The sequence below is a fragment of the Dermacentor variabilis genome, chromosome 10 (genome assembly GCF_050947875.1).
Source record: "Dermacentor variabilis isolate Ectoservices chromosome 10, ASM5094787v1, whole genome shotgun sequence".
NCBI lineage: Eukaryota > Metazoa > Arthropoda > Arachnida > Ixodida > Ixodidae > Dermacentor > Dermacentor variabilis.
In genome coordinates, this window is record NC_134577.1 from 44220334 (window position 1) to 44247387 (window position 27054).

The 27054-nt window shown below is 46.8% G+C and overlaps 1 protein-coding gene across 1 annotated transcript in view; it reads left to right on the top strand.

The window, feature by feature from the left end:
• The window catches only part of LOC142560437 (apolipophorins-like), a 75655-nt gene that overhangs the window by 45579 nt on the left and 3022 nt on the right, over positions 1-27054 (top strand). The window contains exons 22-37 of the mRNA XM_075672554.1: positions 2198-3540; positions 5278-6175; positions 7505-7679; positions 8295-8455; positions 10262-10430; positions 10893-11080; positions 11964-12166; positions 15039-15426; positions 16196-16487; positions 18028-18254; positions 18882-19121; positions 19463-19630; positions 22037-22184; positions 22325-22529; positions 24040-24310; positions 26233-26347. Coding sequence (XP_075528669.1) covers positions 2198-3540; positions 5278-6175; positions 7505-7679; positions 8295-8455; positions 10262-10430; positions 10893-11080; positions 11964-12166; positions 15039-15426; positions 16196-16487; positions 18028-18254; positions 18882-19121; positions 19463-19630; positions 22037-22184; positions 22325-22529; positions 24040-24310; positions 26233-26347 — 5191 coding nt within the window. The remainder of the gene's footprint in view (positions 1-2197; positions 3541-5277; positions 6176-7504; positions 7680-8294; positions 8456-10261; positions 10431-10892; positions 11081-11963; positions 12167-15038; positions 15427-16195; positions 16488-18027; positions 18255-18881; positions 19122-19462; positions 19631-22036; positions 22185-22324; positions 22530-24039; positions 24311-26232; positions 26348-27054) is intronic.

A 27054-nucleotide genomic window follows, 5' to 3' on the forward strand; every position in this document is an offset into this window, starting at 1 on the left:
GTTAAATCTGTTGCAAAAAAAGGACTAGGAAAAGAAGAGTGAGTGAGTGAGAAGAACATTATTGCAGATCAGAATGATTTGCGTCCAGCAGGTCAGTTGGCTAGCGCACCCGCCGAGCTTACGGCCAAGAGTTCTTGTCTCCTGGTGGCTTCCTTGGCCTGCTAGATTGCCCAGAGTTGGTCTGCCAGGTTCGAGCTGAGCAGCGCAGCTTGCCATTGCGCGCGGCGCCTGTCGGTGGAGATCTTGCTTCCATTATTGGGTAGTAGTTCTTGGCATTCCCGTAGCATGTGTTCTAGCGTGGCTCTGGTGCCACACGCTTTGAATTGATCTGTTGTGTACATTTCTGGATAAATAGCGTGCGTTAGTATTGGATTCTTGTATGATTTGGTTTGTAGTCATCGCCACTGGACAGCTTGCGATCTATTGAGTTGTGGATGGGGTGGTGCATAAGTGCATCGTTCCATCTTGTAATAGTTGTCGAAGTTGTTGAGCCTGGCCATTCTGTCTTCCCATTTCCATACCTCGGAGGGCCCTGTTGACAGGTCTACGTTTCGCAGCTCAGGAAGTGAGTCCTCGAGCTACGTTGTGTGCTGCCGCGTTAGGGTTGTCCTCTCCCGTTGAGTCGGGGGGGTGGGCTGGCATCTATAGGATTTGGAGGCATTTGTCTTCCCTTGCTGTTTTGCCTTTTCTTAGTGTGCTTAGTGCCTCAGGTGAAATCTGGCCATTGGCAAAGTTGCGTACTGTCGCTTGTGAGTCGCTGATTATATATAGTATGCATTGGTTTGTGCTATGGCTAACGCTATAGCCACTTCCTCCACCGTTTCGATGCGTCTCATGTTTATAGTCAAGCTTGTGCAGCATTGTCTATTGTGGTTAAGTACTGCTGCGACAAAGCTACGTTTGTGTTTGTAACGCGCAGCTTGTACAAAGGCCATGTCTTTTTCTCTTCCGTAGTTCTCCGTCATGGTCTTTGCTCTTCTTTTTCTCCTGCCCTTTTGGTGTACAAGACGCATATTCTTAGGTAGGGGGGATACCACGAGTTTGGCCTTTATTTCCTTGGATATGCCTCGTTTGGCTCTGTGTCATGTGTGGTAGCAGGTGCCTAGTTTATCAAGGATGGGTTTGCCCGCCGTGGTCTTGGAGAGGCGTTTGTATTGTGCTATACGTTGTGCTTCTCTTAGCTCCTCTAACATATTGAGCGGTCCCAGCTTTGGGAGTTTCTCCATTCTCGTGCTTAGCGGGAGTCCAATCGCTTGTTTATACACGTTCCTAGCGAGGCCATCTTGCTTCTTCTTTTCTGCGGCATATTATCTGTGCTATGCCCCCACATACGTGATCTGACTTATGACGAACGCCTGCATGATTCTCATGAGGCTTCCTTCTTTCGTGCCCTCGTGCCTGCTGGTGATTATCTTGGTCAATCGCATGGTGTGAGAAATTTTGTCTTCGAATTTGTGAATGGTTTCTCTGTTGCTGCCCTTGGCTTCTATGATTATTCCCAACACCCTTAAGAAAGGATGCTTCGATTGGCTCACTGTGGTGTATGAAAATGTATGCAAAAATCCAGATTTTATTAACTGTACACAGAGAATGATGCAAGGCATGGCGTATAGAACAGACGCAGTCTTCATTGCTTCTATCTGGTCTACGCTCTGTGTTCATGCTGTGTTTTGCGCAATAAATTAACAACGGTAGTCCGAGAGTCTGTGCTTTTAAACTGCAACCAATCTGTTCCGTGGAGGAGGTGAAACTTTGCTAGTAAATGTCTCGCACTGTGTCATGGCCCATTCAGCCCCTTCTTCACAGGTGAGTGTCTTGGCACTGAGCACAAAGACAGAGCATCTTTAAATACCGCGTATGCGATGCCAGTCGTTGCGTGACCAGCCGATTGGCATGACTGAGGCCAGTATAAGTTCTTCAGTGTTACCCATTTGTATTCTGTCACTATGTATGTGTAGCCCCTTCCTGGATCCGGCAGTGGGAGAGTCGGGAATGTCAGATAAGCTCCATATGGCGCGTGTGGCTTAGCCAACCACATGTTTAAGAATATCCGCAGCACTGCAAGTTGACCAGTGACTGGCAGAGGCGGTGATCTTGTGGTAAAATATTAGTATGCTGATAGGATCCGATTGTCATTAGTAGCACTAATTTCTCTTCTTTTTGTTCTGGGATTGGTTCCCGTTAATGGTGCCTGCAGGACGTCTCCAAGGGCACCTTCAACGGTGAGATCCAGAGCCACGGCGAGCGGGTGATGCAGATCGAGATGAACCACAACCTTGAGCGCTCCCCGCCGCGACTTCTCGTGAATGCTCGTGTCGAAACACGTCAATTCCGCTTCCTGTACTCGGACCAGCTGGAAGAGCGAAACCCCAACCAGTATGTCGGTCGTACCAACATAGAGTGGGGACGCGAGGGCAAGAGCATCGCCACAGAGTACGTCATCATAAGCCGCCGGGGAGCCGACAGCAGCCTGCACGACATCGAGTACAAGATCAGCTACCCAGGCATGAGGATACCAGCCGTGCACAGGACCAAGATCAGGACGGCGCGCGGCACCCTGGACGCCACGTCTTCAACTGAGGTCAATGGCCAGAACTTCCTCAGCATTGCCATTCAGAACACGCCCAAGCTCAAGGAATTCCGCTTTGACAGCACCATGCTGAAGGTCAAGCTCTCTAAGGCCACCAAGACCCACAGCACCATTTACATCGCTGAGCTGAGACCTCTATTTGCAATGATAAACGCCTTCGTGGCAACGGCGCAGATCAAGGACACCAACGAGAGCACGGAAGTCCAGGCCGAGCTTCTCTGGGACGCGGACAGGTACCCTGACAGGAAGATGCGCTTGAGCGCTAACGGCAACAGGATCGTGATAAACAGGCGTCCTGCATTCCATTACGGCGCCACATTCCAGCACTGCAACGACCTGAGCATCACCGCTAGCGTTAACTACAGTATGGATATTGCTCGGGGTCCTCACTTCATCGAATTTGGCATCGGGGGCACTGACCTGACCCCGAGGACGGTCTCCCTGTCGTACACCCGTCTTGAGACGTCGGCGAATGTCATGTTCGGCTACACCCTGGGCGGAGCCGATCAGATCAGGATCGAGTACAACCGGAACCAAGACCACGCCATTCAGCAGTTCGACCTGAGCGCCACCTCGATCTATCCTGAACTCAACGGGAAGCGCTTGACTGTCACGCACAGCTTAGAGAGGCCCATTTCTGTCAAGATTCAGTACGAGCACGCGGCAAACGAGATCTATGGCCTGGAGCTCAGAGACTCATCGGGAGGCAACCGCATCAACACAAACTTGCAGATTCGCACTCCTTTCCCGCGCTATGCCTCGGGAGAGTTCAGGATTTCCGGCGATTACTCTACCGCAGTGACCAACATCATCGTCGAGGCCGTCTCGTCTTCGAGCAGTATTTACCGGTTAGTCTTCAACTACGAGCTCACTGGCAACATCGCACTTGCAACTACGCTCGCTTTGGAAACCCCGCACGCGGACGTCCGTAACGCAAAGCTGAGTCTCAGGTAGGTTACCCTCTCGTGTAAAAATGAAAGCGATAGTGGTGCAGTAGTTTAGCAATTGACGTGAACAATCGAGAGTGTAGAGTACACCTGACGTTTTTGTATGGCTTACAGCATGCAACGACAAAAAAAAAAAAGGGCACGAAGGACACACTTGGTTGATTTGCTACATTCGACATCCCTGCACTTCGAGTTGTCAATTAAGTAAAACCTCGCTTGTCAATCTGCTCTCTTCCTTGTTAGCTCGCATAGAAAGTGAACACTCCCGAAACGGTATTGGTCTCGGGTTTGATCCCTTGATCAGGACTAATTTTTCTTTGATGGGGAAGCGTTCTTTTTGGGAGACCTGTATGGGTTTCCTTTGCAGCTTCGCGCTACAGTCAAGTGGATGACAGTTCTGCCCTTTCATGAATCTTCCTCTACATTGCAGGCATTCACAGAAGTGATTTGCAATAAAAGTGTCTATCCTGTCAGTCTTTGGGGCTTTTTCACTATGAGCTTACCAAAATCTCGCACCACCAAGGCCGAACCTTCACCTTTATCAAAAATGCATTGAAGCGAAATGTGAAAGGATTAGAATTCAATGGTATTTCACAGCCTGAAATGTAAGTTGTGCAGGTAGTTAGCCTTGCATGCCGGTTATACTGTTTGTGGAAAGCCACTGGCAGCGTCAATGAAACTGGAGAGCAGTGATGGCAAAATCGGTAGTGGTGTAGGGATGCTATAAGCATATTTATTGCTCCATAGGGGGTCATGCCATAATGCTGAAATGTACGCGTTACATGTCCAGCTTTTTGTTCCGACTTCAGCCTTAGACAGGCTGCACATTCTTGTTTATACACATTCTTTTTGACGCACTCTTCTCGCGGTTTTGTTTTCACACGAGAGTGGCAGTTCACATAGCGATAAAAAATATGGTTATGTGCTGTCTTGAAGCAGTTCGCCCTCATTCTGATATAAACTGGGGTCGCATGTGGTGTAAGTTTCTAGCACCGTGCACATTCGGTGCCTCTTCCTGCATTTAGCTGGCAGCAAAAACACAACCACGATTACATGCAAGTCCTCCCGTTTCTGTTGATTTATACAGCAGGTATAAAGAGATGTGAAAAAGAAGCTGCATTCTTTCTCTTTGTTTCACTCACTTCCTGTTGATTTCGTTGCTTCTCTATTTTCTTGTGACGGTAACTCGCAAATGAGGTTTCAAAGATGTTTTGAAGTGGATTATCATCTATGCGTTTCTTACTCTTTGCCTTAATCCCTTCTACATTTTTCCTTTTTAACGTTTTTACGTGTGCTTGTGGGTTACTCTGCCATATATATATAAATAAGATACTGTTGTGTTATCTATTTCTTGAGGTGTTGCGCCAGGCTGTGATAATAATTAGGTAGCTTTCAACATTCCTCTATGACTGCGATAATAAAGTGTTCGATTGTTCTGAGAAGGCAACACAATATATTGTAGGGCGCTTTCTTTGTAGGTAGGTTTAAACGGAGTCCAAAGCAGTATACCTCTGACTGCTTCATTTTATTTAGAAATTAAATATGAGTTTGCCTAAAGAAATAAATGAAAGAAAATAAAATGTATGCTGCCACCGATAAGATGTATTCTTAAGATGGCCATGAACTAGTCAAGCTTGCAGCAGGCAGTATCTTTTTTATTTTTTCACAGATGCCTCTTTTTGTATTCTATACGGAGGAAAAATAAAAGTTGAGTTTTATTGTTTGTAAAAACTATTTCAGGATCGCCCGCGGCCACGCTACTATGGAAGGTCAGCTCTTGGCCGAAGTCAATGACCGCGTCCACTTCAACCTCGCTGGCAATGTCCGCACGCTGTCGCCACACAACTTCGATGGCCGGATCTCGCTCAAATCATCCGCCACGGCAGACATCGAAGCCGTCGTTTCGAGCCGCTCGAGCTCACCTCTCAACGGGGCCTTCGAGCTGAAGCTCATCGAAGCGGGCGTGGAGGGAATCGTCGCATCGCTGGTCCTGAACGACCAGCCTAGCGAATTCACGGGCAGGCTCGACCTATCCGGCACGATGATCCAGCGACAGTTCATCCAAGTGGAGAGGAAGATTCCCGCACCAGAACATCGGATCTACTCCCTGACCGCCGGTCGCGCGAACCCTCTCATCACTTTCATTATCGACACCATGAAGCAAAACGACATGCGCATCACCACGATCAAGTACCAGCCACACGAGAGGCCCGAAGACTGGGCCTCGATCACGATCGAGAAGAACGACTGGCACAGGGAACACGAGAAGCTGATCGTCACCATTGAACCAAAGGCCAACATCAAGACCACATTCGACTTCCTGTACCTCATCTCCAAGGACACCATCAAGAGCAAGTTCATCTGGACGCTGGACGACATCAAACTCGGCTACGATCTCAAGAGCAGGGCCGACGGCGAGCACGCCTACAACTCACTGCTCAAGATCCTCTACCTGAGGCGCGAGATTGACATGCACAACCGCTACGCGCGCACGCCCGACTCCCTGGAGCTGTCGACCAAGGTTCTGCTGAACGCTGTCATGATGCCGGACCGCGCCCTCGAGATGACCTATAGGCACAACAGGATCCAGAACGGCTGGGAGGCTACGGCGATCCTCAGGCACCCCACATTCGCTAAGGTGAGTGGCGAGTGAAATCGGATGTTGTTTGTTGTGTGACTACCCATCATGTGTAATAGAATTGGAGGCATGCCCTTCGGAGTGCTTTAGGGTAACTATACTCGCGGGATGTTTTCTGTAGCAGTGAAGAATAAGCTACGAAGGCAAAGTGCACACAAGTTAGAGCAGAGCACTCCTGAAAATAGTTTCTCATTCCCATCTGCATTAGTTTAAGCTGAAGAAGACAAAACATAAACACCTTGTTTACAATGGCAAAATAAGACAAAATTCACCACTAATTGTCAAATTTGACTTTTTTTCTGATTTTACCTACTGCATTTGGGCAAATGCGAAACCGCTGCACGTGGAAGATACACTGATTAATGAGGCATGACGGCAACTTTCTGAAATGTGCCGCACAAGTCAACAACTGACCGAGACAGGAACAAAGCGAGAACGTCAGAGGTGCTGGCACGAGGACAGACTACAAACGACGTATGACCGCTGTGAAGATGATATGCGTGCCGGTGGTAATTTCTATGGCTCTTAGTTGAGAACACTGCAGTAATCCGCTTGGAATAATTAGAGGCTGCTAACTATTACTAATAATTACAGGCAGGCTTTGTTGCTAACAAAAAGAAATACTTGTCTCTGCAGCATTTCTCTATCGAGCAGAGACATATAAATGTAAACAAAAATTTGCTCTGAAGGTGACAAAAACATAGCCGCAGCATTACATTTGGTCTGTTTTTTGTTGTTTAAGATGAAGAGAACGAGATAAGAGACACAATCGGAGAAGTCGTAGGTTTACTTCAATGTTGACCATGGTGTCCAGAGGTAGTGGCTAGCAAATTTTCTTGCCACCAGCTTTATTTCTTTTAGCCATGCATCCTGAATGAAGTTACATTTTCTTATCTATAGTCACGAGCCTAATGCTGAAGAATTTCTTTTTTTTTTACATTTGAAGCAAAACCATTGTTTTCTGCTTTGGTGCCCTTCGAGTTGTCGATTAATTTCTCCTCTCCCTGCCCTCTCTGCTAAGCTTCTTGTAGGTTCAGATGGTAGAGCGACCACCCTGGCAAAGTGTTGGTCCCAGGATTGATCCCCGGACCAGGACAAATGCATGATTCTTCAGCCGCGAAGTATTCTGAGAAACTACAATTGTTTCCTTCTGTATGAAACGGACCTCCATGCTTATATGCGAATTCATTCCCACGTTACGCTGTGTGGCAACCCAGGCGAATAAAAAAATTTTTTTCTTTGTGAGCTTCGTGTTACACTCAGGTGAACGTCATTTTTTTTATTTAATAAAACCATTGTTTGTAAGCTATTTTTTTTTTTCCGTCTCAGGACATCGTCTTCAGTGGCCAGATCCAGCGAGACATCTCGGAGTCCACTCCTTTGCTCGTGTCCGCCCAGCTTCAGCCTGGCGATGCCTCGAACAGGATCTACTTCAACCTCGCCGAGAAGTTGAACGAGATCACGGCGACCAACAAATCTGTCCACATTCACATCCACCATGAAAGTGAGTCTTCGCGTTGGTGTGATACCGTATTTATTCTGCTGCGCATCTCGGTGCCGATCATGTGTGGGATGCAAAAAGTTTCGTTGTGACAGTAGTCGGAGCCGCACTGTCCCTATGGATAGCAATCAACTGAAAGTATGATGGTTCCAGCAAGGTGAAAAGGCAGTATCACCTATAGTAGGAGGACGCCGTACGAACGGTGAACTTACAACTGAGTTTTGATTTGAAGAGAATCCCATCGCGAAAGTCCTGCGTCTTTTCAGCTTGCTAGAACCATCATAGCAATCATACCTTTACTATGCATCACCTCGCCCAGCAAACGGCACTCCTTAGCATTGAACTGGCTCGGCTCAAGACTTTTCAAAGACAAAGATAGCCATGACAATGCGCGTCTTTGGCATGGAAAGTAATGAGATCGTTGCTGCATATTTCTCTTAAGTCGACTGGTCTCCAAGACTGCTTACAAACTCGGCGTACGGCTATCTCCCTCTCTCTCTCTCTTTTTCTATGTGCAATACGTGTATTGTAGAGAAGCACTGGCCAATCTTGAAAAGAAAAATGGCCATAAGAAAATCAACAATACCACATTTTGCACCTCGTTTCGCACCTTCGCAGACCGCAACCTGTTCGATGTCAGCCTGACAACGTACCACACCATCACCGCCGAGCGGCCCATCTTTGGCGGCTACTACTGGTCGTGGACCACTCAGAGGCAGGGGCCCAAGCGAGGACATGCGACTTTCTTCATCGGCCGCAATGGAGTCGCGCGATTCGACGTGAGTACCATCATCATCTTGGCGCGTGGTCCATCACTATCACCTAGGTGATCACACTGCGAAACGCTGTGTAAAAGAAACAGCTCATCGGATCATCGTAAACATAATAACCGCCTGCTTTACACTGCAGTGTGATTTCTTAATGCGTTCACTGGTACACTACGCCCCCTGTGCTAAAGTTGCATGAGCTGCACATTGTTGCATTTAAATGTTGCAAGATTTACACTACAGAGTTTGAAGGTGATACCCAATGCTGTTAGCTGTATTCTCGTACGACCTCTTGTACATTATATAATGACCGCAGATTTTAATCATTTCATTGCGATAGCAATTATATGGAAACTGCAGCCGCATTTCCACCGTCAACGCCACATAGTCGCCGTGATGTTCTGTATAAAGTCCAAGTGCGATAACGCTGCGACCGCGTGCTGTATAGTGTAGGTGCAAGTCAAAGTGCACAAAGGTGAGCCGAGGATGGTGGCTTGATCTCGTGTGCGCCATCTACGACTGCACACAAGACACTGGGAGAGTGGGAGGGGCATTCTACACCACTGTGGCTGTGTATGGTGTGGCTTTGTACGGCCGCGCGAGCCCTATCCTGAAAGTGATCTGCAATTTGCGTGCATACAGAGTCTAGATGCACCAAGGGCTGATAGCGTCGTGTACACTGTGTTCTCGCCGCTTGGTTTGCATTGGTTCGAGAGACAGCACGAAGGTCAATTCACTCGCTGCTGTTGCCGCTCTTCCTCACGTCAGCACTTTGACAGCGAGTAGCCGCGCTCATCGAGATGTATTTATGCTTTCCTGTGCGCGCATGACACCAGACTTGCTAATTTGGTTAGTGAAGCTTTATGAGTTTATGCGACTGATAAAGCTACTATCTTTGCTTCGTATAGCTGTCCACTAATTTGCTATTGCAATCGATGCTTCGCCTTTCGGGCGAAACTGCGACTTTTCAGTTGAAAGATAATTCTTGTTAAAGTTGGCTTGGAAGCGAGAACATAGAGTATTATTTACCGGATATGAAGTAGTATGCATGGACAATTGAATCAAAGCGATTTAAGAATATTGTAGCTGTCAATGTTTGGGAAAATTTACGCTAATTTGATATAGAATGTTTTGCCGTATCAGACGACAAAAAGCACCCGTAAAGTACTTTTCGCATACCGTGAGTTGACATAAAAATAATTATGCAGCATCAGTGGGATAACTTTGTTACATCTTTATTTCCGTGTTTTAGCCAATACGACTAACCAGCAGTTCCACGTAGCCATTAGCATCAAAAGTATGTTTCATAATTGGTCATTATTGCTTTCCTTAGCTAAGATTCCGTATAGCGGGTCTTTTCAATGGCCATACTTCCCTTATTTCATGGCTAATAAATAAAATAAAGAGAATGATGTTAAGGTTAATTAATAACCCTTTTCAGCTAGCAAAATATCGAAATTTTTTTCTCAGTTAACCTACCTTAGGTAGTATAATCGTAATATCCGCCACAGGCTGTTTTTAAAAACTCTGATTGAATTTAAGGAAAAAAAACGTGGCTATGTATCGGTGGTACATGTTCACAGTCAGCGTCGCCGTCAAGTGGCTGATAATGATTATTTCATATGATAACACGCCTATACAATGTACAGAGAGGGAAATAGGGATGGAGCAGGCTGGCAACTGCCATCGAGAGAAGGCACACCACCTGCCTGCTCTTTAGGAAAGAGGGAACAAAAACAGAACCTGAAGATAACGGAAAGGAAGAATAAGGAAACAGTTAAGCCAGAAAGACTAAGATAAAGGCTTTTGCCGACGCAGTATGACTCTATGCTGGGCAAGTGGACCGCGTCTGGCCAGTCCCAGAGAGCGTCCAACGGCGACGAGACCGTGGACATCGTCGTACAAGGCGAGCGCGAGCAGTTCACCGGACGCATCATCTACAACCTCAGGAGGTACCGCTTCGAGGGCCTCACTTTCGACAGCCAAGGTGAGCTAGAATTGCATCGCACATTTTTCTTTTTAAATGAAGCACGTATATTTTCAAACACCTTCATACTAGTATCTAGTGTGGTTCGTAAGAGCAGGCGATGACTGTCAGCGATATCAAGCATGGCCATCCTGCCAAAGGCAAATAATCGTCACCAACGAAAAGCTTTGGAAATAATGAACTTCCATTGCTTATAGCCTGTAATATATATATATATATATATATATATATATATACAGTTTATTTTATGATTCTTTTGTTATGTAAGCTTGGAATATTTGAGTCTCTGTTGTGTGTTTTGAGTGTTATATGGAGAAAGGTGTATCATCATTTTTGTTTTCATTGGAACTACTCATGGTTTATGTGAGAAGTTAACGCTGGTGGGTATGTTAACGCTGTAGAGAGTGCGCCGTGCGTGCCACAGTCATTCCTCCCCTCCCCCCTTTTTTCTGTATTCTTCAGGCAAGACGTCCAGGAGCCTGGAGATATCCGCTTCTAACTCGACCCGAAACGCGGCGCTCAAAGTGGAATTGAGCCACTTCGAGGACAACAACAAGATGACCGACTTCAGCTACTCCTTCGAGAAGCGCGGCGACAAGGCGTACAGGAGCAAGCTTTTCTTCCCGCCGGAGAAGATGAGGGCCATCCAGGTGGGAGAGCACGCTGTTACTATGGCCATTTGGGTGCATGCCTTACTCGCAATTAGTCCTCGTGATTTTAAGGACAGAGAGAGAGGAACTTGCACTTGATGACAGGATTTGGTAAGAGTAAGAAACCAGGCTTTGCGGCCGTTCTCATTGATCTCAAAGCATGCTGAAGGGCTGAAGGAAGTTCCAGAAGATTATTCCTGCATGCGCTGGCATTCTACGTGCGGCATAAACGGCATTCACTATCTGGCCTACACAGGGACCAGTGTAACAGATCTATAAGAGCAGCGTGAGCACCAGCTTTTGGGCCACGTACTGTCAGGCCGGAATGAATCGCGAACACAAGAAAAATGGAAGTTGAATTTTTGTTTCCACATTCACGTCGCTGTTTCTGACACATAGGCAATTCATTCACAGAGGCTTATATATTTGGAGCGCTCAGTGCATTTAGCGTTCGACTACACCCCAATTTCACATCTCACTTTGAGGTAATAAGGCGCAAGAGGTTCTTTATTTCTTCCTGTTCGCATTTCGTTCTGGCAGGATAGTATATTCATACGTGCGAAATCAGAGTGCTGTATGCCTCACTATAGCAATACGTCACAAAACAGCGTTAGCAATCCACTTTTGAGTTACGGAGAGTAAGGACTTTGAAGGAAGAACACCCATTTCTCCCCTTCGTACGGCAACATTATAAGCATTTTGGGGCCTCACAAAGCTTGCCGGAAGAAGCCCTGCTGTTGGAAGCTTGGGATGTAATCCACATACCGTCAAAAGTCTGTGAATTTCGCATTTAAAGCAAAACGCGGAAGAGCGCTTTTGTGTTTTTTTATTGTATTTGTGTTCTCTTGTTATACCGATTTGCTTTTGAATCTCGGGTGCTCAGATGGCAGTCAATGACATCGAAGCGAAGCTTTCCGACATTGACATCTCTGACTTCGTCCGCGACGTTGCTCACATGGCCGAGGACTCTGGCAACTACCTTGACAGGAACTTCGCCTCACCATTCATCAACATGCTGCTTGACGAATTCGGCGAGATCATGGGGGAAGCGGTCATCGCACTCAGCGACATCTTGTACGAGAGTCCGTAAGTGCTTGCTTCAGTCTTATCCGTCCGAGTCAGCGGCTGTGAAGAGTTCGTCAAGACGGTTTAGTCGAAGTATAGTAAAGTATAGTAGTATTTCAGCTTGCCCGTAAAGTTATTACTCTTAGCGGCACTTAACGGAACACTGCCTCGATTAACGGAACCACAGATGGAGTAGCAATGCTGGTAGCGACGTTGTGCAACGCTTTGGCCAACTACAATAGGTTTTAACCGTTTTTATGTTACGTTAGTGTTGTTGTTGAGTAAAATTGAGGAAGCACTGAATGTCAGTGCTTATGTCACTACCGATGACTTGCAACGACAGTTAAGTGGAATACGGTAGGTTGGTACAATAGCTGCATCCTCTCTGGTTAAATTTTGCATCACGAGGTGGCACCACTAACCCAGAATTCTGCAATGAGTGTGTACTGATTGTGTGTACTGATTAACAAAAATGGAACACTACTGAGATGCCGCTGCAACATTCCTGCATCAGCTTTTCGTGACGTCGGGTTTTGACAGCGTCTACTTGGTCTTACAGGATGACTACATTCCTTTATAAAACAACCGCAGACCTAAGAAACTCAACCTATTAAGTTCTAGAAAACGTTTCCAGGACTAAATTGGCTCAAATGCGAAAAGCGTATTGAAATCTGTGATGCCATGCTTTCGAACCAGCACTGAGGTTTTAGCGGAGAAACTCATGAAACAAATATGTTTCGCTTTCATTTTCGCTACTTGCAAATGACCCTCATCCATCAAATAAATGAAACGAGTTGGCAAAGGATGGTGTACCAGCCTAATCTTTTGTTACCCATTAGTTTTTCTCTGGCTATGCGCATATATAGGCTATGAGGGTGGCCGTACAAATTCGAGATGTTCAGGTGGATTCAGAGACAGATATATTTGAACGGATGTTTCAGACAGATATATCCAAATGCATTCAGACGAATATATATACAGATATCTTCAGTCATATTCAAAGTCAGATTCAAAGTCAAAGTCAGTCAAGCAATACGGAGGGATTTCAAACAATAATGCCAGTAGATTTTGTACGCTTGTCCTTGATAGGAAACAGTGGCCTATTTCCCGAGGATGCATATAACTTTGGGAAAAGTGCCAGTTTGGGAAAAGCTGGCAAGATGTGCGTTCCAGTAAGAATGTGTTCCAAAGCCCAGCGTGCTAGCGAAGGCTGTAGAGCTAGACTCCAAGACATATTTTGAAACGAAGATTTTTGGTCCATAACCAAAGAAGTGCGGAGGGGGGGGTGGAGAGGACAACTGTCGCCGACGCAATAAAGCAATTTGCATATTACTGCAGTTTTTAATAAAGGGAAAATATGACATCCACCCAATCGTAGCATTTGCTACAAATGAAACCCACATGGGTTCCTCGAAAGAAAAGCGTCACAGTTACAGAAAAATTCGTCTTGGTCCCGGACTCAAACCCGAGACCACTGTCTCTCTGGGGCAGCTGCTCCACCATCTGAGCTAACCAGGTGGCTAGCAGGTGGCAGGGCAAAGTTGAACTTATCAACAACTAGAAGCAAAGGCAAGAGCCAAGATGAATTTTTCTTCAACTGCGAGGCTTTTTTTTTTTTTTTCAAGGAACCCGTGTGGGTTTCTTTGGTAGCAATTGCTACGATTAGGTGGATGTCTCATTTTCCCTTTATTAATTACTTCTCTTACCTTGCATGTTTCTGCAGTACTATTATGTCATACTGCAGTTTTTGAAGCGCACCGGTCTTGGCATCCAAATTGTACAGTCTAGCTGTGCATCCTCTCGAGTGCATGCCGGCTTCACTTTCTCCCCCATTTTTCTCTTTCTATCCCATTTTCCCCCTCCGCCTTGTGGGGTAGCAGATAGTGCTTTCACAACTTTTTGCTGGGCAAGTTGGCTGATACTTGGGGAAGCTATTTGCAGGGCAATCTTGACGAGTACTAAGGCGTAGCCAACGGGAGAATTGTGGTAGCACAGACGGGACAGCACTGTATCTGCCATGCCTTTCTGTCTTGACCTTGTGCACTTTGCACTTGTCCAGTTTGCAATGCAGCATCTTCCCCAAGAACCGTACGCTCTGCCTGGTCTGGCTTCCCTACTTTTTTTTTACTTTCCTTTCTCTCTAACACGTTTATCAATACACATGACATCTTACTTGTGTTGCAAATGTGTTCAGGAAGCCTTCTCTCTCTCTCTCTCATCTTTCTATTCTCTTTTCTCGATTCCCCACTTAGACCTAGCAAACAAACTGATATGACACATGTTCAATAGCGTCACACGATTATGCGATATTATTAGATATGTGTGGTGCGTCATATGAGATCTTTTTTTTTATATGGTAGGGCAGCCAACGGGGCGTATTTAGGTTAACTTCTGCTCCTCGCTCTCTTAATACCCTCTCTTTTACTCTACCTCAGGTTCGGAGGACTCGTCGCCCACTGTTGGCTTCCCTAACTTTCCTCTAATAACATTTTATGAGCAAGTTGAGTGTGTGCGAATTGCCTGAGGATATATGCGCCGTTCAGGTGTTTGTCTAGTCATTGTGTATACCATACTTCTCACCAAACACCTAGAGTAACATGCCAAGCTTTCAGCCAAACGCAGGTCTCCAGGTTTTTGTTAAGTATAGTACCTCTCTCTCTCTCTCTCTCTCTCTCTCTCTCTCTCTCTCTCTCTCTCTCTCTCTCTCTCTCTCTCTCTCTCTCTCTCTCTCTCTCTCTCTCTCTCTCTCTCTCCTCTCTCTCTCTCTCTCTCTCTCTCTCTCTCTCTCTCTCTCTCTCTCTCTCTCTCTCTCTCTCTCTTAATTCCTGCTTTCCTTAATTCTTGCATTCGCTCTCTCTTTTTAACATCTGTTTATCAATTCGTTTGACCCCAGGTTCGGAGAACTCATCGCCCACTGGCAACGCTGGATCGACAACGTCCTGAAGACGCTGGCCGAACAGATCAAGAGCTTCATCGAGGAGTTGGTGCGGACCATGCAGTCGGCCGCCTCCCTTGGCAACCACAGGAGGCATCGCCGGGACGTTTCGCAGCGGTGGGACGAGCTGGGTGACTACGTGTCCCGCATGTGGGACGACATGTGGAACACACCGCTGGTACGCCAGGTCGTGCGGAAGATTGATGACGCGGCCGACTACGTGACGGACAAGTTCCGCGAGACAATGTACCGCATAAGGAGGACCGTCGGTGACGTCGTGGATGCCATAAAAGAGAACCCCGACTACCGAGCGCTGGAGTCAACCATCAGCGAGCTCTACGAACCGGTGAGCTTTCAATGGGGCATGTTGGGAAGGGTAGCTGAGGCATTGCCGTTAGCATTATTGCGGTAGCCCATGGTCTGCATGCATGATACGCGTTCATCTCCGCAGTTAGGCACATTAACTGTGAGGTTAAATGGTGGCAGTGGTGCTGCTGTAACGGCAAGCGGGATTAGCCTGATATGCTTAGCCAGTCAGTTGTTCCGCCTCAGCATCACGTACGCTTCAGCAAGGTTGTGTCACTAGACGTTGCCCAACTCCGTGTCTCAAAGAAAGGCAAGCAACAGTTGTTTAACTCTCTTCCTGGTTACTGTGGGCTATTCAAGGAACGCTACATCTTCATAGCCTTCTCTTCAATACTGTTGCGGACTATGAAGCAACGCCTTTCTCTCGGCGTCATAGTACGGGCGTAACCAGATACAGTGGTCCACATCACTTATCTCACCACATAAAACATAACAGTGGAAAAGCGGACCGTGGGAGGTTAGAGTTCTATAAAGAGCATGTATCTGTCTTTTATTTAATGGTGCAAGGTAAGAATGTACCACTCTGTTGAGCGCATGAGTTTATTTTTGTGACAAAACTCAGGATTGCTAGTAGCCCAGATGGTACAGTGACTTCCCCAGAAAGGCACTGGTCCTGGGTTCTACGTCCTGAGACTGAGACTCGGCATTTATCTATTTTTGGGACAAGTTTTTTTTTTTTATCCTTAAGCGCAACAGCGTTCAACCCGGGTGCGGTTCTAAAGAACTCCAATGTGCCTCGCACATCGCAGGGAATGTACCAAGGTAACACCGAGTTCTGGAAGAACCTCCAGGCTAGCCTGGAGAACACGTACAAGACTAGCGACGTGGCCGTCGTGCGTGAGGCCGACCGCAAGAACGGCAAGTACATTGTGGACTTCAACCTGCCCGCCGACCTGGACACCATCCGGCAGAACTGGCACGAGTGGCTGGCGGAGGACGATGCCATCGAGAGGCGGCCCCGGGAGAGCATGGATGCCGAGCCGGCCATGGTCGACTACCTCAGCTCCATGTTCCAGCGCAAGTGGATGCCACCCTTTGATGGTGAGGACTATAGGAGAGAGTTGCTCTCTCTTCCTGCTCGATGACCTGATCGATGTTTTGCTTGGTTGAACAGTAAGAAAAGAAGCACAGTGACTGCATGCCGCCGATGCATCGATCAACAGTAAGCGAACAAAGAAAGCCTCAGTCAGGAGCCAAACGTTTCGACGTCAGGACTTGACTGCGTCAGGCCCTGACGAAGACATGTTTTCTTGTCGAAGCTACTCTGGCTATGGGTTGAGGCTCCTCTTGTTCGTCCACTGTTGCTCAATTCAAGTATCTATCAGTATGTGGCCACCTTGCCAATGTTCCGAGATTTCCCCAAAAGGAGGATCAGGGAATGAAATGAAGGAAGGATGTGAAGGTCTTTTAGTCAGATGATAGATTTTGAGATTACTGCAAGTCTGTGGGATATCCGTCGCGAGTGTGGCACATATTCAGCTATTTTTATTTATTCTACAACAAAAAGGAGCAAGAGCTAAAGGCCATGTGGACTGCAACGGTATCATCTGTGTACCTGCATTGCAACGGTATCAATTTAAAGGCTGCTGGTGCATTTGGTCAGCCTCAGTAAGAGTGAAATGCCGCATGCACGCACGCTTGCACAAAAAAAAAAGAAAGGGGGAAGGGTAGTTAGGGAATGAAATACCACATGTTCCCGCTTATAACTGGCCTTTGCGTGTAACCTGCACACCTTATTACAACACGTTCCCGCCCCCCCCTCCCCCCCGACATAAAACAAGAACGAAAGAAAATCCACGCGGACAACCCGCCGAAATAACTGCATGCAGCACCGCTCAAATGTTTGTAAACTCATTCTCTCTTCGACGATGCACTACTCCTTCACGTTATATCTTCGGCCAGCAACTCTGTGTAGCTACTAGCTACACCTCAAGGTGAAATTCGTATTAACCCGCACCCCGACTTTACTGCTAAGGTTCTTCGAATTTTGAATGCGGAATTATATGTGAAATAATACGATACATCTTTTTATGCGGTAAATAACCAAATCTGGAGTGTGCCGAGGCACTGGGCACTGGGTCTGTGGGCTTAGGAGTCGACTGAGCGCACTATACTCAGCCACCGTCCTAACAGGAAGACCAGCCCGCTTTTATTTTTTATTTTACTTTAAATATAATTGTTTCCTCCTCCTCCACTATGGTAGTGTTCACTGATTTGATTTTCACACGGAAATTAAGGTATACGTAGTAATGCATGATGTGGTATCATCCATATAACCCCGTTGACATAATTGTCCGAAAAGACAGAGCCATGCTTCATTTAACCTCAGCAAAAACAATATGACACACATACACACAAAAGCAAACAAGATCAGGGAAAAAAATGCCGTATTTCTCTGCGTGTAACCCACACTCTCAATTACAATTAACGCCCCGCAAAAGTCAAATGCCATACAACAAATACCTGTGAATACTCCTCTACCTTCAGCTGAAGACACTAATGCAGACATTATTTATGCGTTTCCCACACTGCATTTGTGAGTACTAATACGACATGTCGCCCCGCTCTTGTCGAATTTCAGGCCAGGCCATGATCATTGGACATCAACACTTCGTGACCTTTGATGGCACAATCTACTCGGCTACCGGTGATTGCACCTATCTGCTGGCCAGGGACTTCGTTGACGGAAACTTCACCGTGCTCCTCAAGTATCACCCGGAGGACCCCAGTACTCACGGTCGCTTTCCGAAGTCTATCATCGTCCAGCTTGGGCAAAGCTACATTGAGATCTTCCCCAACGACGGATCTGTGAGTAGTGCTATCTTCATTTAGCTAGAGCTTTCAGGTCAATTCGTGACCTCGTCATGTTGAAGACATCTGGCAGACTCCGGCCGCAGATGGTTCTACACCGTTAGAAAAACGTGTCAGGCATACCACGTGGCATTAGGAAATTGGTGGACTGTTCAGACAACTACTTCGTACATTGCAATACCAGATAAAGTCAATAACAAATATATATGTGCAAGTCCAGAAAATTCGCGCAGCAGAATAACTCCAGCACATTAGCGCCAACGACAGAGATCAATAGCGATAGAGCTCGAAGGCGCACAAGCTTATTTGTTAATGATCTTTCAGGACAAGAATAAAAAGTATATAAATAAAGCATTCAAGAACGGAAAGTTGAGCAGGATAGATTCATACTCGCTAGCTTAGACTGAGTGTTTGAAAGTTTGAGACAATTGCCACTTATATTTTGTCTTTTTCTCTCGTGTCAATTTTGCTTCTTACTCATTCTTATCACCTCACTGATTTCGTTTCTGTCCTTGTGGTTGCTGTTTATGCTGTTAGTACCTTTCTCGCTCATGCCATTGGCTTTCTGTGTTGCAAAAAAAAAAGTAATAAACTAAAACGGCCCTTTTCCCGCTGTACCTGCAGATGTTCCTGAATGGTCAAGCCGTCGATCTTCCTCTGATCCTCGAGGGAGGCGATGTGATCGTCCGCCGCGTGGGCGACGTCATCACCGTCGAGGACGAGAAGGTGCTGCGTGTATCCTGCCACCTGTACTACGACGTCTGCACCGTCAAGATCAACGGCTGGTACTTCGGCAAAACCGCTGGCCTGTTGGGCACCTACAACAACGAGCGGGGCGACGACCTCATGAAGCCCAAAGGACAGGCGAGTGAATGCTTTCTATTTTGTTTCCCCTCCTCTATTCCCACTAAAATCTTCGCACGTCTCCAGTTTCTAACAGTAGCTTTGGGCGTAGATGCCGAACAACGGAAAACGATTCAGCGGCAGTTGAGTAGTGGCAAATGCGAGACAAATGCTTTAGCGTAACCATCGCACCTCTTTGAGGTCCCGGATCCACGGATCCACGTTTCCTTGGCATAATAAAATTTTATCCGTTGTTCGTGTCCGGGTGCAACCTGCACCGTGATGATTTGAGCTGCCTGTTTCCAGCGGTGCTTGTGTCAGACGACGTTTGAAGAATCTCACACCTTCCTGTGTACTCGCAGGTGACGAGCAATGTGGCGCAGTTCATGAAGAAATGGGAGACCAGCCGCAGCTGCAAGGGACCCGTGAGCGTGCTAAACGAGCAGGTGGCCGTCGACTCCGAGGGTTACAAGCTGTGCGAGAACTACTTCAAGGACGACGACTCGCCCCTCGCCGATGGCTTCTGGCAGGTAAGGTACCGCGTCACCTCAAAGAGCACCAGTGGCTTAGGCTTAGCTTCAACTGTAGCATCAACTTCAACGAAATTTCCCTTTGGCTAAATTTGTTATATATGAGTAGTATATACTGTTGAAGCAACCTTGGCAAAGTCACAGGGCTGGTAAGTGTATAGATATTTTTTTGTTGTTAACAGCCTTTAAACAGCACTTAAGCAGACGACGCGAGCACCTGGTGTTTGTCGCTGTGACGTTATGTCTCCGAGATTATTCAACTTGCCTCGGGCACTCATGGAAGCCGCCTTATCTCTGGGGTCATTCAAAGGAGCAGCGCGTTCTAGGTCATACGTCACTTTCGACGAATGGTGATGGCGTTTTCAAGCGAAGCTAGTATTGCCTGACTCGCGCCGTTGGTGTGGCTGTCGTCATATGCAAAAAAACTCAAGCCGCGTGAAAATAAAAATTGCTTGTCAGGTTGCGAGACCATCACATTAACCGATTCAGCCACTCTCAGTTCATCATAGGTGCCCTTTAAAGCGGGTCTTTATATGCATGAAGAAGTAGACGCAGCGCAAGGCGCAAGCCAATCACAAGCGTCCCCACCCTCCAGAGGGGGGAAAGGTTGTGATCGTGTGTTCGCTCGCCTCGCGCCCGCTGTTTCCCGTTAGGCCCGGCAGTCAGGTGGGGAGGCCACGTTTGGTTCGTTCTGCTGAAGAGCAGGCTACGTTGAAAGAATAGCAGCAGGAGCGGGCCGCGCATCGTGCGTTCGGCCGAAGAACAGGCGGCGTTTGATAAACGCTACCGGGAAGTCGCTCGAGAAAGGGCTCGCCTTTGATGTGCCGACTTAGCCGTGAGGGAGTGCGAAGCCAAGGCGTTACGACAACGAAGAGCCATGTATCCCTAGCTTTGCTTGAACTCGTCATAACAGTAGGGGAAGGACAATAATCTTTTTTTAAAGTTTGCTATTAAAACATTTTGTTTTCGTACGGTTTTCATGGCACTTCTGCTTGTATTGCAAACATCAAATTTTGCGTGAAGGCCTTTCTGTATCTGCACTATCTTAAGTTATTGTTTTTATGCGGTGTATAATTTTAATACAATATGGTCTTTTACTGGATATACGATATGTTACACTTCACAGTTAAAGGGTAGCTGAGACATGGATTTAGCCAGTCTAAAATGTTATTGGCCTTCTGGATACCTAAGAATGCTTTTTTTTAGGCCGTGAGATGAGTTATTGGCAGAGAAGAGCGCGACTGAAGTGACCTCGAAATTGATTATGGCGCAATTTGAACGTCTCGCAAAGAGCGGAATTGCTTACGTAGCTGCATTGGTGGGCAATATGGGAGGTCACACTCAGCTGGGCGTTGCGACCACGATCTAGTCAGAAGTCCACAGAAAGAGGGCACCACAATCTGATCTTCCTGTATATCAGTAAGAAGCACTGGCAGAGCAGTACGAAAAGGTAGCATAAACAATTTCTTTACTGTAGCAATATCCAATACCATACAGACCAAACTGCACTTTATTTCATGTTACAATGCAGAGGGGGGGGGGGGGGGAGGGATAGATTCACTTTTCTATCAATTGTCAACTGTGGCTTTCCAATATAACATGGACATGTTACGTTCTGTTACCTGGTGCTGTATTTTCACAGTGCAGACACCAACCCTTTCCTCATTCATGTTCTTTCCTTACTTACAAAAACTACGTTCTCGGTAAAAAAAAAAAAGAAAAGAAGTGACGTTTTGGACATCTTGGAGCCATGATATATATCGATTTAGCTCGATTTGATACCCCCGTCTAGCGCCCTGCTGCTAAGGGGCTCTCGGTCCTAGGACAATATTGCTGGCCCAGCAGCCTGGAGCTTGACCAGGTCGATCACATGTCAGGATTGAGGCAGCGACGAGATGACGTAGTAAAAGACAAAACGTTTAATTACGTCGCTACATAAAGAGCGACCAGCTCGACATGGTGTTCGTGCCAAAAAGCGAAGGCGAAGGTCACTGCACTTTTATAGCTTCTTGGGAACGCTCTCTCCCATGACAGGGGAAGAAAACATCGCTATCAGTGCTCGTGTCCTGGTGCGACCTGTTTGTCCAAACATGTTGGCTAGCTCCGGCACTGCAGCGGGAGACTTCATGCCGGAACACAAGCGCCCACACAGACGCCAATGCACGCAGACGCTCTCTTTCATATTTCAAGCTCCCGTGAAAGCGACTGAGCTTTCGGCATTTCGGAACATTCGAATTATTGCTGTTGTCCGAGTGAAAGCACGAAGTATACTTGGCGTTGCTTTTGGCCACGTGGCACGAGTGTTCATCACAGAGGCTAGCCGTAAGAGCCCCCCTTTCACAGCGCCTGCAAGGAAGTGTAGGTGAAGAAGCACGCACACATTTTTTTTTTTTGTATTTCCCGCAGGAGTCGCCCGAGCCATACTTCGACCTGTGCCTCCGCCACATGGCCAAGCCGCACATTGATCCACGCCAGGCAATCTGCAACATCTCCATGGCTTACCTGCTTCAGCTGGAGAAGTACTCGATCAGCGCAAACCTTCCGTCCGAATGCTGTAAGTGCCTTGTGATTCTACAGACGAGCTGCATGTTTGGGAACAAATAAATGGTCACGATAAAGGCATTGCCAAACCCACTCGGATTCAAACCTTATAGCGCCGATCGTTGTCCCTCCTCCCGCTTTGTGTCTACTCAGACACGTGTTCGTTGCCCGGAGGCGACACGCTCAAGTTCGGCGACTTCCGCACCACGAGTAGCGGTGGGCAGCGGCAGCCAACGAGCATGGACATTGTGCTGGTCGTCGAGGAGGACGCCTGTCACGCAGACGTCGTGCGTGAGCTGGACAACACCATGAGGATCGTCGACAGGGAGATGCTCAGTGCGGGATTCCAGCACAACAGGTACTTTATGCAGAAACACCGCACCAACCCCCACTCAATGCCTTTGATAACACAGCGGTGATTTAGTCATTTGCTGTGGCATGCGAATGGACATGTTTCGAGACTGATTTGAGTGCGAATCGGTATAGTGCCAGAAGTGAATTTAATTTAATCGAATATCGAATACTGTTAGAATAGTTTTCGAATAATGAACACCCATTCTCACTCTTGTAATATAAAATGATCGTTACATCCTAGTATGTTCACGTTAGCAAATTTTGGTCATTGCATTGAACCCTGTGAAGCATTCTTTAATAAAAAGCATAAATGGAGCATTAAGAGCCTGTGATCAGTTTACTTGCATCCTTGGGACACGTTGGCAAGTGCAAATGGTGGCTGTCTAGCCGGAAACGTTTGGTTCCCTGAGCGACGTGGCCTACTCCACTGTGTAACATCTCATGTTTTACATCCACTATAGCCGTCGGGATGAAACTTATCCACCTTTTGTTCCAATTTTATAGTTTATCGTTTATAGTTGGGGATTCAAAATATTCGAGAACTGCTTGACATCTATTCGATTTTAAGGCTGGATCGATTAGGGCAATATTTCATTGGTTATTCGAAGGTTTCGGATATTCACACACCTCTAGTCACTCATTTGTGTGAACGCTGATATGCATCAAGGGTTTGCAGAACCAATACTATGGAAGGGGCGTTGTTTGAAGGAGGGTATGGGGGTCAATGAAATATGGTGATACAGCCTTTTCTCGCTTCCATTTAAATTTGCACTATCTTGGCTTCTTACATGAATGGTTTCTCAATTTCACTTGCAGTTACGTCATGATAACATATTTCCTTAACAGGGAATGCCTCTTTGCTAACTTTATTATGCGTACCAATCAAACGTAGTGACGTGCACTGATTTTTACAGTTCGAACAAACCCGTGCTTAAATATGGTGGCTCTACACCCATTATGGTGGCTCTACAACGCTTCTGTGAAATACATGGTCTATACGCAGTCTGGCCGTACAACCGAATAGTGGGGTCACATCGTAGGAAAAGCTTGTTCTGGGTGTGTGGGTGTGCGTGATTTCTTGTTATGTTGCTGTTAACTCCCCGCACTCAGACAGTTTGAGGAGTTATAGTCCTACATTTCTTGTCGACTGTCGACATGCTTCTTTTTTGCAAGGAACCCACTCATAAGGCTACAGACCACTGACGTTCTGAAGCACAGCGTTGGCTGCAGGGTCACAGAAAGAATGTTAACATGTGACTGTGTGCCGCAGCCACAAACCAAAGCAAACAGACTTCTCAACGACTTTTGTCTACTAGATAACATGTCGGCTTTCTTTATAACCAAAAGGGCAATTGCGTAAGGAGGTTGAAGTGGTCTACAGGAAACATTCAGGCTGTCTAAATGTTCACTCTTTGACAGGCGCAGCTGTGGCAGTGGCAAACAATCGGGCGAACTCACTGCGTCTCAATTATGCTGACCCATTCGTTTTCGCTGCCTCCCCCTCCCGCATGCAGGTTCGCCCTGGTCGGCTTCGGCCATGGCAGCGGCCACAACAGCCAGCCGCACGTGCGCACCGCCCGCGGCAGCATCTTCTTCTTGTCGCCCAGCCTGCCGCTGGCCACGCAGAAGATGCGCCTCGATGCTCCTGCGACCTCTGGCGGCCACCCGGTGAAGAAGGACGTGTTCGACGCCATCCGGTACGCGTCGTTGCTGCCATTCCGGCCCAATGTTGCCAAGGCCATCATCGTCGTCGCCTGCGCGGATTGCAAGGAGGAACAGAGCGAGGTGAGGAGGAAGAAGGTTGTATAGGGCCCGATAGTTCACAAATGGTTACGCAGCATATAAACAAGAAGTGTTATCATCGTTGGCTGATTGAAGCGGTGGACATCTGCGCGTCATTACCGTTTGATTTGTTGGGCAACTAGTTGTGAAGATTGGTGCCCACACTGATGGAACCTGTTGAAAACTCAGTCGCATCTCTTGTTGTGTGCGACAAGTAAGGCGGTCTCTGCACACACGTGTCTCACAGATTCATCTATAACCACACGTGCGTAAAAAACCATGGGCGATCCGTTGAGTGATGCGTTGGAAATTTGGCTGCGCTCAAGCAAGGTGGGAACCGCTGTTGAAGTTGTGTTGGAATCTTGTTGGTCGTCTTGCGGGTACGGTCAGTCATACCGGATTGTTATTTAAGCACAAGTGTTTCACGTTTAACTCTTATAAAAAACAAAAACAAAAAATGTGAGCCATTCCACTCTGTGAAGGTGAGTGACCAGCAAAGCTGTTTAGTGCACGACACACAGGTGACCCAGAAAATTGAACAAAGGTACAAACATATTTTTTGTCCTAATTTGTGGTCATCATGGCGATATGGGTACGCACATGTGTATCACCTCTATTATTAAATGTTTCCGTCCCGTGAGACAATTAATGCCTCATACCCCCTTAAGCAATGGCTTAAGCAAACCCGGCCCATTACAACGACAGATGTGAAATTCTACGCTGGAATGATAAGCGGCAATGGAGCGAGCTGTGGAAGACGTCGCTCGAGCCATTGATGATGATATTTTTTGCACTATGGAGGAAGCTGGGGAAGAAGATGACGATGAACGAGCGAGCAGTGGCACTAGCGCGGTTGACACCGAGAATTTTTTAACATTCCTTTGTGAAAGTGTTGTACAACACATTTTTTTCAAAAACATCTGTTCTTACCTTTGTGCCTGGTACCTCTCTGGGTCCCATTTGTGACAAGGGTAGTTTGAGGGCGCGTTACAGATCCCTGAGCCCGCAGGGGTATGTACCATTGAGCTTGGACCCTTTCTGCACGATCACCAGGATCGGCCCAAATGATTATTTGTCTATGTCGTCATCTCGGACACATATTTTTTCAGATCCTAGCCATAGACAGCTTCGCTGCAGAAAGCGAAAGAGTCCTTTTCGTGCAGGAATATTTTCGCAGGGAATACCAACGACAACACTGACTTAATTTTGGCGTTTACCGTGCCGAAACTGCGTTGCGAGTTAGAGGGACGCATTAGTTAAGGTCTCTGGATTCACATTTTACCGCCTGACTTTCATTAACGTGCACCCAAAACATGGTACTCTAGCGGGGTTTCTTTTTTTTCATTCCATCTCTATCTGAATGTGGCCGCCGTGGCCGGATCAAAGTCGAACCCGCTACCTTGCACTGAACAGCACAACTGAGTCATGGCAGTGGGTGATGACGCTGACTCTTCCACACGTTACATCGCTGACTTTAATTGCCAGAAATGGGGTGTGGTTGTATATTTCGCAATCATCTCGAGCTCTGAGGAGTATTTGGCGTTGGATGTAACTAGTCGAAAACTATCGCTTCTAACTTGTGATAGTAAGACGCCAAGAGTGCATCTAACAAGGTCCTTGCCTTTATTTTCATGCAAACAGTGCAAATTCACATATTTAGAGTCTAATTTATTTGGGCACACGATGAGACAGAGAATTATGGAAACTTTTTTTTTTCTTCTTTCGTTTTAAACCGAAACACGAAGAGCTTACAGCGATGGGTTAGCATAGCAGAGAGCCAAGTTTTGGTATTTATGGTGTTCCGTTCAGTTTGATGCGAATGCATAAACATTAAATTCTGATACACTTTGGTTCTTACATAACGGTAACATGTAGCTTCTCGATATTAAGCAGGATGGGAAAAACTGTTTCCTGTTCTTTCTCAGTTGTCGTACTCGGACATCCAGACCCAGCTTCTCGACCACGGAATCACGCTTCACTTCATTTCTGACAAGCGCATTGAAGTCCGCAAGAGCATCATCAAGGGCAAGGGCATCTACGGTGAGTGCGAGATAAGAGCAATGGGGCTGTGGCATGTTCTCTGAGGAGCCTTATTAAAAAAAGAAGTGAAATCTTAGTCACTTTTATGATATTCGCGCCTGTGTATCGTCCAGGCCACTCGACTCTTCCCTTATTCATGTGTTCGACATACGTAGAATATTCTGTTGCCTGCAAGCATTTGACTTCCATGCGCACGAGTGATGGCACAGATTATCACGGAGAACAATACCGGTGAAAACTGTCAGTCATAGTTAATCATCCATGCAGTTTTTTACGTGACCATGGCCTCTGTGTCCACACCCATTAAAGCGTTGCAGAGACACTCATATGCCTGATATCAGGCCCTCAATGATTCCTGGCAGTTGTCGGCTTTCTTCAAAAAATTTGTACCTCAGACCATCCCAATTTAGTGTTTTCTGCTGGCTTATGACATTCTTTACTAAAAAACACGTACCTGATAACCTACCAACCACAGAGCTTTCCTGTCAGCTTGTCGCTGTCGTGACGAAACATGTACTACTTGACACGGTGTCTTCTTGCAGGCTCGTGGCTGCCTGTTGAAAGATTTACTTGATACATACCACCCCCTTATGTTTTCTGTCGGCTTGTGGATGCCTCTTCAGAATATAAACATCCCTGACTTCGTGCACCGCTAATGTGTTCTTGTCGACTTTCTTGGCTGGGGCATGTCGATGACACCTCACCAC